This window comes from Orcinus orca, chromosome 5 (genome assembly GCF_937001465.1).
Source record: "Orcinus orca chromosome 5, mOrcOrc1.1, whole genome shotgun sequence".
Lineage (NCBI taxonomy): Eukaryota > Metazoa > Chordata > Mammalia > Artiodactyla > Delphinidae > Orcinus > Orcinus orca.
This window is the reverse complement of record NC_064563.1, coordinates 17851614-17865759: the sequence shown is the minus strand read 5'-3', so window position 1 is coordinate 17865759 and position 14146 is coordinate 17851614. Positions and strand designations below refer to the sequence as shown.

Sequence of the window (14146 nt, the reverse complement as noted above, 5' to 3'; positions counted from 1 at the left end):
TGACCTTGGGATGCCCTTGTGTAATTTTCAAGTAGCGGTCATTTTCAATGATTATTTTAAGAAATTGTTAAAAATCTGTAGGTACTGGAAAGGACTGAGGTTTTTAGTCATATCTTTGCTTCATTACAAAGAGTTGGTAATTAAGGAAATCACTGTTTGACTTATTTTCATGACACACAATAATTTTTTTATGGTGCAAGAAGGATCCATGAATGCATTTATTCTCTCGTTTATTCAACAATATCCAATGAAGAACTGTTGAACATCTTACACGTAAAAACTGTTGGAAGGCATATCTTGAAGCCTTATAAGGTTATCAGCTGTGTTATTAACAACAAGCAAAGGTCCACCAGAATAGTGCCAAGCTCATAAATGATGCCCAGTAACTTAGTCAGTGAAGGAATAAATGCGTCAGTCAGCCAGTTAATCAATTAATTAATCACAGAACGATACATGCCCTTATTCAGAGCTTAGGGTAATGTAACAGAAGAGATAAAATATGACACATTTTAAACATGTGTTAGCATTCTCCTTGAGAACATGTTTACATTTTGAACATTCCAGCTACAAAATGTGGCATCTAGTGCATGCCCCTAGTCCTAGAGCAATGGTTTTCAAGCTTTAATGTGATTAGAATCACTTGGGACGGTTGTGAAAAACGCAGGGCCTGGGAATTCCCTGGCGGTCCAATGGTTAGGACTGGGGCTTTCACTGCCCAGGGCCTGGGTTCTGTCCCCGGTCAGGGAACTAAGATCCCACAAGCCACACAGCACAGCCAAAAAAAAAAAAAAATTAAAAACTAAAAAAAAAAAAATTTTAATGCAGGGCCTCATCCCCACAGACTGATTCAGTGGGTCTTTAGCGGGTCTCTGAAATCCTTTGCACAGATCTGCCAGGTGATTCTAAATGCAAATGGTCTATAAAATACCTATTCCAGGGATGCCAGCACCTGTCATTTAAGTCTTAATTTTCATCATTTACCTCATGTACAGTTACTTGTATACAAAAATCTTCCTCCTCCAATGCATTTAGCATTCTACATTTTGTGAAATTGCCGAGAACACAATGTACAGCATTATGAAATATTTTAAGCAATTGGTGATAATTTTTAGGGTAATTTATACTGCATAACAGCATTAACCAAACAAAAGACAAACCAGTGGCCACATATTTCATATGCTGATGGAGACATTAGATTGCCATTTCGTGAACTACATCATTTTTATATCAATAGTCTGTATGACAAAAACATATGACATATTCCAGAGAAGGAGAGCAAACCACTAGGCTTCTGATACTTTTCAGTTAAAGTTTGTTTTAAAATAAAGTATTCATGTGCCGAAAGTTTTATTCTGCTGAGGTAATCATGACATGAATTTCTAATTCAGACCACTGGATACTGAATGCTTCCACTACTTACTGACACAGAAGAGTCTAGTGACTTTTTTCATATAGACATAAAAACATATGATACCTACTGCCTACACAAAAAAGAGCATTTAAAGATAAATTTGGATTCAAGTGATAGTGAAAGGCATTCCTACATGACATTATTATAGGCATTGAATGGATTTGTCATGATCTATTGCATATAAAAGATGCAATTCAAAATAAGGTTAGAAAAGCAAATGCTTTTAATAATATAAGAAAGGCTTACTGATAGAATTATTTTACTTCCGTATTTTTGTAGAGAGTGTTTGGCTATTGCTTGTATGATATTTTAATTTCTTTAGAAAAGTACCAAGAAATATTGAGTTTTATGCACACAGGTCTATGTAGTCTACATTTTTTTTAATTGTAATAAGGCTTTAGAATGACTCTCTAAAATGTGGTCACACCCCCCATTTAAAACATCTAGTCTCTGTCGATTATTACTGTCTGTGATTAGTTTGAGTTTTGTTTTAGAGATGATAGAGTTGTACGTTGTTTAAAATAAGGGAATGGCTAATCCTGGCTCAGCCAACTCATATTTGCTGTTTTTCCACCAATTTCTTCATACAACTTAAAGCTAAAATGCCCCTATCTTTGCAGTTATTTAGAAGGAGTAATAAAGGTAACTATAGATCTGAACATTTGGCATATTGATGAGCTTGTTTCAGATGTCCTGTCGTGCATAGAAACGAGTGAATGAAAATCTGGCGGTGTATTTAACGGGAAGTTTTATTTAGTTGGTCATTCCTGTATATTCAGATTTGATTTTTTTAATTACATATGGTCAAATGACAAATTCTTAGCTATATCATCTATAGAAATATGCTTGTCTTCACTGGCCTGGTGGTAATGATAGGTTCCACCTTTTAGATTTCAAAGAAAACTCCCAGTTGATCTTAACAGAAATTCTCTGAGGTAGCTAAAGTAGATGTCTTTTTTCTTCAGTTTTTAAAAAATGAGGTTCAGGTAGACCAAATCTGCACAGTTATCAAACAACAGACTGAAACTAGATATCGCATCATCAGATATTTATCTTGGGAATGTAATTTTACCAACAATTAACTAAGATCATTTCCCCTAATCACCAGAATTTTAAGATGTGGCTATTTGAATTGAAAACACAGGTAATTTCTTTGTATTAGATTGTATATTCATGACCTGTAATGCTTTGGGTTCTTTGATAAAATTGATTATCCAGTATTTCTTTTTTAAAGTGTTGTGTTAGCTCAAACTTAATAAAGTCCATGATGCTTACCGTTGAACAACGGGTATGTATGTGTCTTTGAATAAGCTCCTTAATATTGGTCATTAGGTTTAAATTGACTTCCCAGAGTATTAAAGTACCCTGAGATGGGCTTCCCTGGTGGCGCAGTGGTTGAGAGTCCGCCTGCCGATGCAGGGGACACAGGTTCGTGCCCCGGTCCGGGAAGATCCCACATGCCGCGGAGCGGCTGGGCCCGTGAGCCATGGCCGCTGAGCCTGCGCGTCCGGAGCCTGTGCTCCGCAACGGGAGAGGCCACAACAGTGAGAGGCCCGTGTACGGCAAAAAAAAAAGTACCCTGAGAGTCCCTCTTCCCTGTTACAGTTAGCCCTCTCTTCCTGCTTTGAATGTTAGTCTCTAAAGATGACTAACTATGTTAAGCACAAAATATAGAATGTCTCTTAAAGAACATGCAAATGGCTGTTTAGTTTTGAATAAGTTCATCCATTGACCTTAATTTCCTTAGACTCTCAAGCCTTAACTTGCAGAATAATGATGAATTTAATACTACTTATACAACCTATTATTATTTTGACCATTTTGAAATATGTTTGTCATGTTTATAGAAATTGAGATCGAATAACAGAACTGTTTAATCAGATTTGTAGTGTGTTTTAAGCTATCTGTACATTATCTTATTCAGTATTCATGATTCCAGAGCTAGTAAATATAAACACTAGATAGAACCGAAAATTTCTGATTTCAAACTCTATTCTCTTTCCACCCTACTACTGCTATTTAATTAACAAAAGAAGGTTTATGTAGAATTAATTTAGATCTCCTTGGGAAGTTTTTCTGATTGCTTTTTCTTTTGATTATTTAAAGTTTATATGCCAAAGGTGTTTTTCTGGAAATGGAATTTTCAGTGAATATTTTTATTGAAATGACGGTTTTTACTGTAAAAGCAGCCTCTTATCCATTTTGTATGAAAGTTTACAAAACTTACCTGATTTCCAAAGCAAATCCTGCCTTAATACTTTTTTTTTTTAAATCGGGTATAGTTGATTTACAGTGTTGTGTTAGTTTCAGGTGTACAGCAAAGTGAATCAGTTATATGTATACATATATCCACTCATTTTTAGATTCTTTTCCCATATAGGCCATTACAGAGTATTGAGTAGAGTTTCCTGTGCTATACAGTAGGTCCTTATTAATTATCTATTTTATATATAGTAGTGTGTATAGGTCAACTGCCTTAATACTTATAGTACATATAAGTACTTATACTTACAAACATTCTTTTTGATTGAAGCACATTATGTGTTTAGCTAATATCAATAGATGGAATTATTTTCATCTAGGTTTGAAAACCACTTACCAAACTGTAAAAAGTACTTATATATGTTGACCCACTAATGCCATTTCTGCACATTAATCCTTAGAGAATGATTTTTTTAAAGAGTGTGGTCATGAATATACTCTTTGCAACATTATTTGTAATATGGAAATATTGGAATTAATCTAGATGTTCTCTGAAAGAGTTACCTATATTATACACATCTGTTTTATGGAATTTGATGCAGCCAGCAAAAACGATGACTCTGGACACTATTAAGTAAAACAAACAAACAAAAAGCTTATGCTACATTGTTGAGCAAAAACAGATCACCAAGTAATAGCCATACTATAGTTACAACTATTTGAGAAATATGTTCGTGCAGAAGATTGGATGAGAATAGAAAAAAGAGCCATAATGTTGTTAGGATTTTCAAATTCTAATTTTATCTTCATTGTTCCAAATTCTCTGTATGGTAAATTGTGCGATTTCTTATCCTGATTTGAATTATAAGGTTAGATTTGTTGAAATTTTGTCTGTCAACTATAATTTGGTAACACAATACTACAACTAAGAGATTTCTTTTGAGGAAGCAACACAGTCTAAAGTTTGCTTGAGTTTATCAGGCCAAACCCATATTCAGCAGTCAAGGGATAGATCCCATTTTATTGATGGTCATTAGTAGAGAAAAATCTGTTTGAAAAGCTTTGGGAAGTTTGTTCTGTTCAGATAGGTACCCAGCAATCCATATATACATGCAAAGCTTGGCGAACTTCTCTAGCCCCTCTAGCCTTGTAGCTCTCACCAGTACAAGTTTTCACAAGAGATTTTCAGTTTCTTCTCTATTTTTTTCAAAGGCAAGAATAATAGGAGAACAGCTATTTCAGTATATTTCTTCTGTTCCATTTCTCTTGTCAGGAGGAACCTTAAGTTGGAAAAAAAAAAATAAAACAGTCAAAAATGTATATCATGCAGAAACAGTTACCTAAGTTCTTGGAACATCAGAAAAGGCTGAATTTAGGAACAAAATTCTGAGCTAACTGCTAGTTATCAGCTCTGCTTAAATGTTTTTTAGAATTCTCCCCCAGTGCATCCTGCAAGGCAGTAAAGAGTACAAAACTGTAATAAACCAATTATTAACCTATACAAACCACACTGACACATGCATAAAGCAAACAGAGAGGGACGAGAAGGGGTCTTAGAACGATCATCTTTATGCAACCTGATTTTAAGCTCACATCCCTGAAAATAAAAAGAACGTTGAGATGGACAGAGAAATAAAAAAGTCAAGATCAGCCTGGCACTCAGCACTGGCATAATTGTTTTTGAAAAATTGCAAATCTTTGATTTTGATAGTGATTCAAGATCCTACAGATAGACTGCCTTCAGATCTTCTTTCTTGTCAGTGTGGCAAAGAGCGAGAGAAATTGGAAAACAGAGTGTTGGTTCAGCTGCTGCCAGTTTCTTTGCGAGCATATTCGAGAAAGCAGGAATTACTGAAGAGCTAACAGCAGTAGTGTCCGAACACAGATGGTTTCCTATTGGATGAGGCTGCATTGACACAGATTTGTTTAAACAGAAAAGTAACTTTTTTGTTTATGCTGTGGTGTAAGTTTAGCATAATTTTGCATACATACGTGAAGAGTTTTTATCCTCATTTAAGTGTTCCTCTCTTCCTATTTTGATGAGCCTAATTTAGTAAGTGGGGATTTGTGGTGTAGAAAGCCACACAGCTGACTCCAGTCCTCAGTGAGAGTGGAGGACAATAGTTGTGGATAACAGCTTCACCACTTTTGCTTTTCAAATTATAAACTCCTGGATATCCTTGTTTTCTTTTGTTCAAGAAGATAAATGCAATGATAAAAAAAAAAAGGGATCTTCTGTAACTTCCTAAGTCATCTTTGTATTCCTAATATCTCTCAGAGTGTCTGGCACAGAGTAGTTATTTAATAATTTTTAAAAATTACATAAATTGAGGTGATGAATAGAGTTGGCTCATTGCTATGTGGAATGCAATGCTTTAGCTAGCTTGAGGTTTCCAAATGGTGCAAGATGTCGTTTATAATGCTATTTTTAAGATATACCACGATACAAATTATAGAGACCTTTTTAAAAGGAAGCACTTTCCTCAATAATGGGATATGGATGTAAAAGGGGGAAATGCCTAGAATTAAATGTGATCATTTCATGTATTTAAATCCAAGAAAATCTTTGTTTTTTAAAATCACAATGGGGTTCCCCCCCTTTTTTCCCCTTGATGAATTCCAAAATTGAGTGCTCAGGGTCTGCATTCGCTCAGTTTGTAAAAAGATTTGTGAAAAACAAAACGGAAACATCCTTGAAGCATGAAGTAAGAGCATAAAAATATAAGGACATTCTGTGTTTAGATGGCCCTCTTGTGGTAAAAAGGTCAAACTATTCTGACTGAAGACAGCGCCGGCAACCTCTTGATTAGAGCAAGCACCATGACAAACTTTAATAGTAAGAGTCAAAATCGAGCAGATGAATGAAAAATAACCCATTTTCACCTTTCCCCAGGGACCTCATCCAAAATTAATAGATATAAAACAAACAGTAGGGTTTCCCTGGTGGCGCAGTGGTTGAGAGTCCGCCTGCCGATGCAGAGGACGCGGGTTCGTGCCCCGGTCCGGGAAGATCCCACATGCCGCGGAGCGGCCGGGCCCGTGAGCCATGGTCGCTGAGCCTGCGCGTCCGGAGCCTGTGCTCCGCAACGAGAGAGGCCGCAACAGTGAGAGGCCCGTGTACCGCAAAAAAAAAATAAACAGTAACAAAAACTAATCTTTTTCCATCTGCTTTTTATAGCTACCAGGTAAATCTCTAATGATAAAAAACTTAGCTCTTCGAAACATTTTATGAAAAAGCTATCATTTTACTTTTTACACTTTCTTAAATAATTTCTGATTAGCACAAAAGTTGCAAAAATAGAACCAAGAGTTCCTGCCTATCCTTCACCCTGCTTACCTAAGTATTGACAGCTTACATAGCCATGTTACCACTCACAAAACCAGAAAATTAGCCTTGATAAGCTGCTATTAGCCAATCTACAGACCTCAATCAGATTTCACCAGTTGTCCTACCAACCTCCTTTCTCTGACTCCAGGATCATTCAGTCTGTGACAGTGTCTCAATCTTTCTTTGTCTTTCATGACCTTGACACTTTGGAAGAGTACTGATCAGTCATTTTGTAAAACATCCTACCATTTTAGTTTGTCTGATGTTTCCTCATGATTAAATAAATTCAGCTTATGCGTTCTCAGCAGTAATACAACAAATGTAATGTTGTATCCTTTTTTCAGTGCATCATATCAGTAGGTACATGATGTCATTATGTCTTTATTACTGGTGATATTAACTTTGATTGTTTGATTAAAGCGGTGTCTCCAGGGTTCTTCACTATATAAAGGTACTGTTTTCCCCCTTGGTAATGAATAAGTATATCAACATAATTTAAATTAGATATTTTACCATAATTAGTATCATAAATGTGTTTTCTTTCTCATGGACATTTTACTGAAATGGGATTATAATTTGTATACCGAACTAAGAATGTTTTCAAGTTATTTTGTGGTTCCTTTGCAAATTATCTTTTCCCCTTTCATTTGTTGGCTTCTATCACCAGTCTTGCACTTTAAGTTAAAATCTTCGGAAAGTTTCTACTTGTCCATGTTGACTGACCCCTGTGCACTTAATGACCCCGTAGGTATGTCGAGAGTACCAGCGTGGCAATTGCAACAGAGGAGAAAACGATTGTCGGTTTGCCCATCCTGCTGACAGCACAATGATTGACACCAATGACAACACAGTCACCGTGTGTATGGATTACATCAAAGGGAGATGCTCTAGGGAAAAGTGCAAATACTTTCATCCTCCCGCACATCTGCAAGCCAAGATCAAGGCTGCCCAATACCAGGTCAACCAGGCTGCTGCAGCACAGGCTGCAGCCACCGCAGCTGCCATGGTGAGTTAGAGACCTCAGATCAATCCTCTTTAACAGTCAAAAAAGCAAAGTGAACAGCTATATCTGACGACAAGCTATTCATTTATTAACCTTTTTAAAAAAATTTTTTGCTTAAGATATGTTTGTTCAGGTATCCCAGACAATACATAATGAAGTTACCATTCAGAGAAGTGAGAGTAACTCCTCAAATGGTTCAGATTGCTCCTTCCCTCGGCCTAGCTCTTAATACTGTGTCTTATTCTGGATATAGGGTTTCTGAAATTTCTGCTTTGTACAGAACACCTGTCTCCTTTTCGGTTTAACGATACTGCCATTTCGGTCCTCTTATTTCTGTGTGCCACCTAATCAGCCATTGTTTTCCTTCGGTGTGTTCTTTCGCACATCAAGGCTCTTCTCTACATTATCTTGCTTTTAACCATAAGAGAATCTGGAACTATTTAGGAGAATTGCTTCAACAAAATTGTTTTTAGGATTAGCTACAAGATTTTGAACAGTTTGCTATCTAGATAATCTTAAGCAATATTGTGGCATAAACAGAACTGTAAAACTAAAGAAGCTTGCCTATGCCATTACGTAGAAAGGAGAAAGCAGTACTCAAGGAGGAGTTAGAAATTGGATCATTTAGAACAGATACCTATACACTTAAGGTAAATTTTAATGTGATCTAATAGCTGATTTTAATGAGTCCATTTTTGTTCTTTGCTTAGCTGTTGTAATGTTGTCCTTTTTTTTTACATAAATATATGACGTAATCTTTAAAATATTCATAAAAAAACACTGTGTGGTATTTCATAGCACAGTAAAATAATCACGAGAGAGGTCTTTTCTGTGTTTGTTTATGGATACTTGAGCAAAAATACAGAAGGCAGACTCTCTCCTCCTCTCTTCCTTTCACTCTTTTTTTTTTTTTCTGTTAGAGTATCTTGTTTGTAATTAACTACAAAGAGGAGTTATCCTCCCAATAACAACTCAGTAGTGCCTTTATTGTGCATGCTTAGTCTTGTTATTCGTTGTATATGGCATTCCGATGATTTGTTTTTTTATTTGTTTTTTCTCACCTACCCAAAAATGCACTGCTGCCCCCATGATGCACCTCTGCTTGCTGTTTATGTTAATGCGCTTGAACCCCACTGGCCCATTGCCATCATGTGCTCGCTGCCTGCTAATTAAGACTCAGTCGGCTGTCAAATCACTGAAGCGACCCCTCGAGGCAACCTTTGACCTGGTACTATGACCTTTCACCTTTTAGCTTGGCATGTAGCTTTATTGTAGATACAAGTTTTTTTTTTTTATCTATTTAAAAATATATATTCCTTTTTCTGTTATAAAGTTGTAAAGTACAATGAAAAACTGAGTGTGGTTTCCTGACAAAATTAGCGGAAAGACCGTAATACAAGTCCCTGGACGGATATCATACAATGAAAGATTCCGAAAGCCCAGCAGTCCACATTCAGTTTAACTACATTGTAGAATATTCTAATGGAATACTTGAAGGACATTAAAAATGTATTTTTGGACTGTATATTTATGTACCTGTTTGGTTAGCATGGCTTTAGTGATAGAATTATTGACTTTTTAATATTTCTAGTTCAGTGTTTTAAGAAAAAAAAAAACTTGCATGCTCTGGGACATGTGCATGTTTAGGTAGACATGGGGGGAGGGGCAGAGTGGGACTGATTTTTATTTTACCTGTTTCGGTCACTCCGTACAATTAACTATTAACATTGCTTATACTTGTCAGTCCTCATGGAGCTCGCAGTGCAGCTTTTCTTCTTTTCCCAAATCAATGGCTTCTCCCAGAAAGCCTGAAGCATTATGGGACTTAAAACACTTTAACACATTATAACATGTGCTCTCATACTAGTGGGTTTTCCCCCCGCCCCCAAGACAAAAATAATGCTTCCTTTAAAGCTTTTATCTTGCTTTTTTTTTTCCCTTTAAATTTTTGTTTATTGGATGTTTTTTCCCCTTGGGTAGTTAAGTGCTCTGCTGCTTGCTTGCTCATGCTTCCTAACAATTTTAGCCCTCAACTGATTTTTCTTTTTTCTTTTTCTCTTTTTACTGGTATTTGTTTTTTATACTCATTCACTAAACAGGGAATTCCTCAAGCTGTACTTCCCCCATTACCAAAGAGGCCTGCTCTTGAAAAAACCAACGGTGCCACCGCAGTCTTTAACACTGGTATTTTCCAATACCAACAGGCTCTAGCCAACATGCAGTTACAACAGCATACAGCATTTCTCCCACCAGGTAAGGGGTTTGAGTTTATTAATAAATGAATCTGATGATCCCTGTAGAGTGCTACTGGTAGAGCAGATAAGCCACACCCCCAGTTGTTTTTAGCCATAGAGCAGGTGGAAGGTAAGATGGAAACTTGTCTGAGGTATCTCCTATGGTTTTCCTTAAAAACTAAGAATTTTAGCTTAATGAAAGATGGATTAGACATCATTGATGTTTTATATATTTATTTTTGTTTGTGTAATTTGGAATTGAAATAGAGTTCTTTTCTTTTTTTTTCCTCTTTCATCTACACCGTTATATGTCTGTCAAGCTATTTTATGACCCTTTCCTGCTGTAAGACCCCTTTGCCTTCATGATTCCATAGAGTTCATTTGAATTATATGAAATGACACTTTTCAGTTTTGATTTTTATTTTTCAGCCTTTTTGTTTTCAAGGTGGAGAATAAAAAACTGACTTTGTGTTCCAGAGCTCTTAAAAAGTGCTCTTATCAGTACCAATCAGTATATATCACTTAAAATTGTTGCTCCTGAGCTAATATTGAAGTAGCCCTAAGTGCCCAGTGAAGTTTACATTTATTGTTGTTATACATTTGTGGTTTCAGTTGATTACAACTTAGTCAAATAAATATACTCTAGAACTATACACAAAGATATATAATTTAAAAACATAAATAATCAGAAAATTAGTTATCTAGAAATTCATTATTTTTGCTCACTCATCATTTACTTCAGAAAAATACATATTACACTTCTTGTAATCTGGAATTCAACTAACCAGAGACTCTAATCTTATTTTCCTCTTTACCTCTTAATCTTTCTAAAAAATTACCATGTGTTAAGAGATTTATTTAATACAATAATTTTATTAATTAAATTGATAAATTTATGACTAGATGTGTATGTCAGAGATCCAGCCCCATTAGTATATTATACTATGTTAACAGTATTTACAGGGCATTACGTTCAAAATGCCATGAGGGAATGTGATCATTTGTTTTTGAATAATGAGAATAAATTATAGTCACATTAGTTTTTACTGCTAAGCACAACTTTATATACAGCGCATCTTTGAAAACTAGCCATCCCTGTGTAGAATATGTAGTAACATTCAATGAACTAGAATATTCCACTAATTGAAATAGCCTGTCCTAGAACCACAGATAAAATGATATTTACTCATGAAATAGTGTCTATCAAGTTGCAGTGTGTCCATTTTAGAACAGAAATTAAATCATGTTGATCTGTAGGGTCTTTGTTGCATTCTGAGGGAAAAGTCACATTTGTTTTAAGTTTTATAAGATTAAAAAATTTCTTCTCAACGTATACAGTTTTTCAGAGATTTCCAGAAATGGATCTTTTTGCTTTAGTATAAATTGCCATGCCCCTGGATTTATGCTGTCTCCAACAGATAATCTATCAATTTTTCTATAGTCAGATCAGTAGACAAAGTTTCAAGGGATTCAAACAAAGTTTCAAAGTTTCAAGTAGGTAACTGCCATAATCTCATTGAAGAAATTAAAAATTATTTTTGTCAGTTTATTTCATTGAATAAAACCTTACTGCTAGAAATGACAGTTTCCCTATTTAAAAATCTAAAAACAAATCTAACTTCTTCCATAAATTATTTAAAGAAACCTAAAATAATCTGTTTTATCAAATGGGTTTTGCATCAGTTTCTCCAAAAACATTCAAATGACTGAAGATTTTTCTAAATAAGTATAATCATTAATTGCATGAGATGCATGACTCTGACTTATGACAGTAGTCTCTCCCTGGAATGGTTTTTAGTCTGTGGATAGGATAGAGCAAAAGATGATAGGTAAGGTCAAGTCAGAGAAAAACAATAAATACCTTCATAAGTCAGAATCATACTTATCTCTCTGTTCTAGAAACTAAGCATTGTTAATTTAAATAAAGTGTGCCACAGTATATTGAAATATGCTGAAATTTTTAAGATGCATATGCATTTTTATGATGAATTTGCATCAGAAATATTCTGTTCTTGATATTTGTAGTCAACATGCTATGAAATTATTGCAATAGTAATATCAAATAAGAGTTCTTTGTAACCCAGTTTTAAAGAGCTTAAGCTTCAGGTTAACCTTTATTAGTCACATAATCAGAAGTAAGTACTGCCTCCATCATTCCTTACAAATATTTTCATTGTTGGGACTTTCCCTGGCGGTCCAGTGGTTTGTACTCCACGCTTCCACTGCAGGGGGCACAGGTTCGATCCCTAGTCAGGGAACTGAGATCCTGCATGCCACGCATTGCGCAGCCAAAAATAAAATTTTCATTGTCATATGTACCTGCATGCCAGTATGGCATTAAAAAGTTAAAATGGATAGCCCATTTATACTTCTGCCAAACCACTTTATCAGACAACCAGAAAGGAAAGAAATCTAAGGCAGAGAATATGAAACCCAAATGCCTTAAGGGCCAGGCAGGAAACGTGAATAAGTGAGCAAGAAATAAAGTAGGAGCTGTGGGGTCTGGGAGGCACTGGAGAGCACAGGCCCAGTCTAAAGGGGTCGGTCAATGTTCAGACTTAGCCCTTTGCTGCCTTAGAGGATTGTCTGCCTAGTGGGTATGGTGCACTGCACAATACCCTTTGTGGTTCCATATACGTCAGAGTCTTCGTGAACAAGGGGTGGTTGTGTCTGTTCCTCCCAGGGTTGGTTGCTTGTACAACCTAATGCAGCGGCCCTGGTGTCCAGTGTTGCCAGATCTTATGATTTCTTTTCCAGATATTCTGGACATTTGGAGGTTCATATGTGAAATCTCTCAATTTTGAAATATTTTCAACTCATTTAAGTTTTTAAATATACTTTGAGAACTACAGAAAATCCATCCTACCACAAATTCATATGTCATCTTATGTATAACGCCTGGGAGAAAAAGTCATTTTCCAAAGTCTAGGTTATTCTGCAGATATATAGAAGACGTATATGATCAGAGCATCCTATCTAACCACAGTATTATAATTTGGAAGTTATATTCTGAAGACTTTATTGGAACTGATTAGAAAAAGGAAGTCATTTATTTTTTGCAGTTTAGAGTCTTAGAGCTCTGTAGTCTGTTGCTTCAATCATAACTTCAGGGACACGCAGGTCTATTTCATTGAAGTTACAATGAAGCATGGTTGGCTAAATCTTTAGAGCAGGTAACTCTGTATACAGAGTAAGTTGCTAGCAAAAGATCAGGGTTCAGTGGCAAACCAGCTAGCTAGCTAAGAAAAATTAGTATATACCGTAACTTTTAAGAACAAACTGGGACTTACGTGGCCTGTACCCATCTATCCATCATCCATCCGTGTATGCATTCATCTATCCATTTATCCATCCATCCTTCTAACCATCTATCTATTCTTCTCTCTCACGCTACCTCCTTCCCTTCCTCTCTTTCTTCTGTTCCTTCCCTGTTTTCCATCCACCTATCCGTCTACTTATCCATTCATCCATTCATCCATCTTTCCATTCATTCAATCAACCCCATCCCACTGCATCTCCCTCCCACCCACCCCAAGAAAGTTTTCTGGCCTTTTGTTTTTACACCGTCCATCTCACTTAAAGATAAATACAAGTAATTTGGATTAAGTTCACATTGACGCTTTGGTGGTTTTTTTTTTTTTTAGATATTTAGTCCTTTTTTTTTTAACCTTCACCCTTTAAAACTAAATTCACTATTTATACAGATTATGCATAACCTAGGGTCTACTTATGTTGTAGTTGTAAATTTCACCCCTGAAATTAGAGTGTGTAAGAAATAACACTTTTATTTACATCAGATTTATTTTCCTGAACTGAAATTAAGTCCAATTCTAAACTCCAATTTCACTGTGTTGGATAGAAATATCAGGCGGCGTCACTGGGATTCCAGAACCCCATCCTCACATCTCCTCTTCTTTCTGTCTCTACTCAAACAGAGGTCCTGTGCAGTCCAATAGTCTCAGACAGGC

The 14146-nt window shown here is 35.9% G+C and overlaps 1 protein-coding gene across 24 annotated transcripts in view; it reads left to right on the top strand.

The window, feature by feature from the left end:
• The window catches only part of MBNL1 (muscleblind like splicing regulator 1), a 202120-nt gene that overhangs the window by 174434 nt on the left and 13540 nt on the right, over positions 1–14146 (top strand). For 16 of the 24 annotated variants that reach the window (XM_033414377.2, XM_033414355.2, XM_033414368.2 and 13 more), the window contains 3 exons: positions 7690–7947; positions 9119–9172; positions 10044–10197. In XM_033414377.2, coding sequence (XP_033270268.1) covers positions 7690–7947; positions 9119–9172; positions 10044–10197 — 466 coding nt within the window. The remainder of the gene's footprint in view (positions 1–7689; positions 7948–9118; positions 9173–10043; positions 10198–14146) is intronic. The other 8 variants (XM_004284496.4, XM_033414358.2, XM_033414357.2 and 5 more) reach the window with 1 other exon arrangement.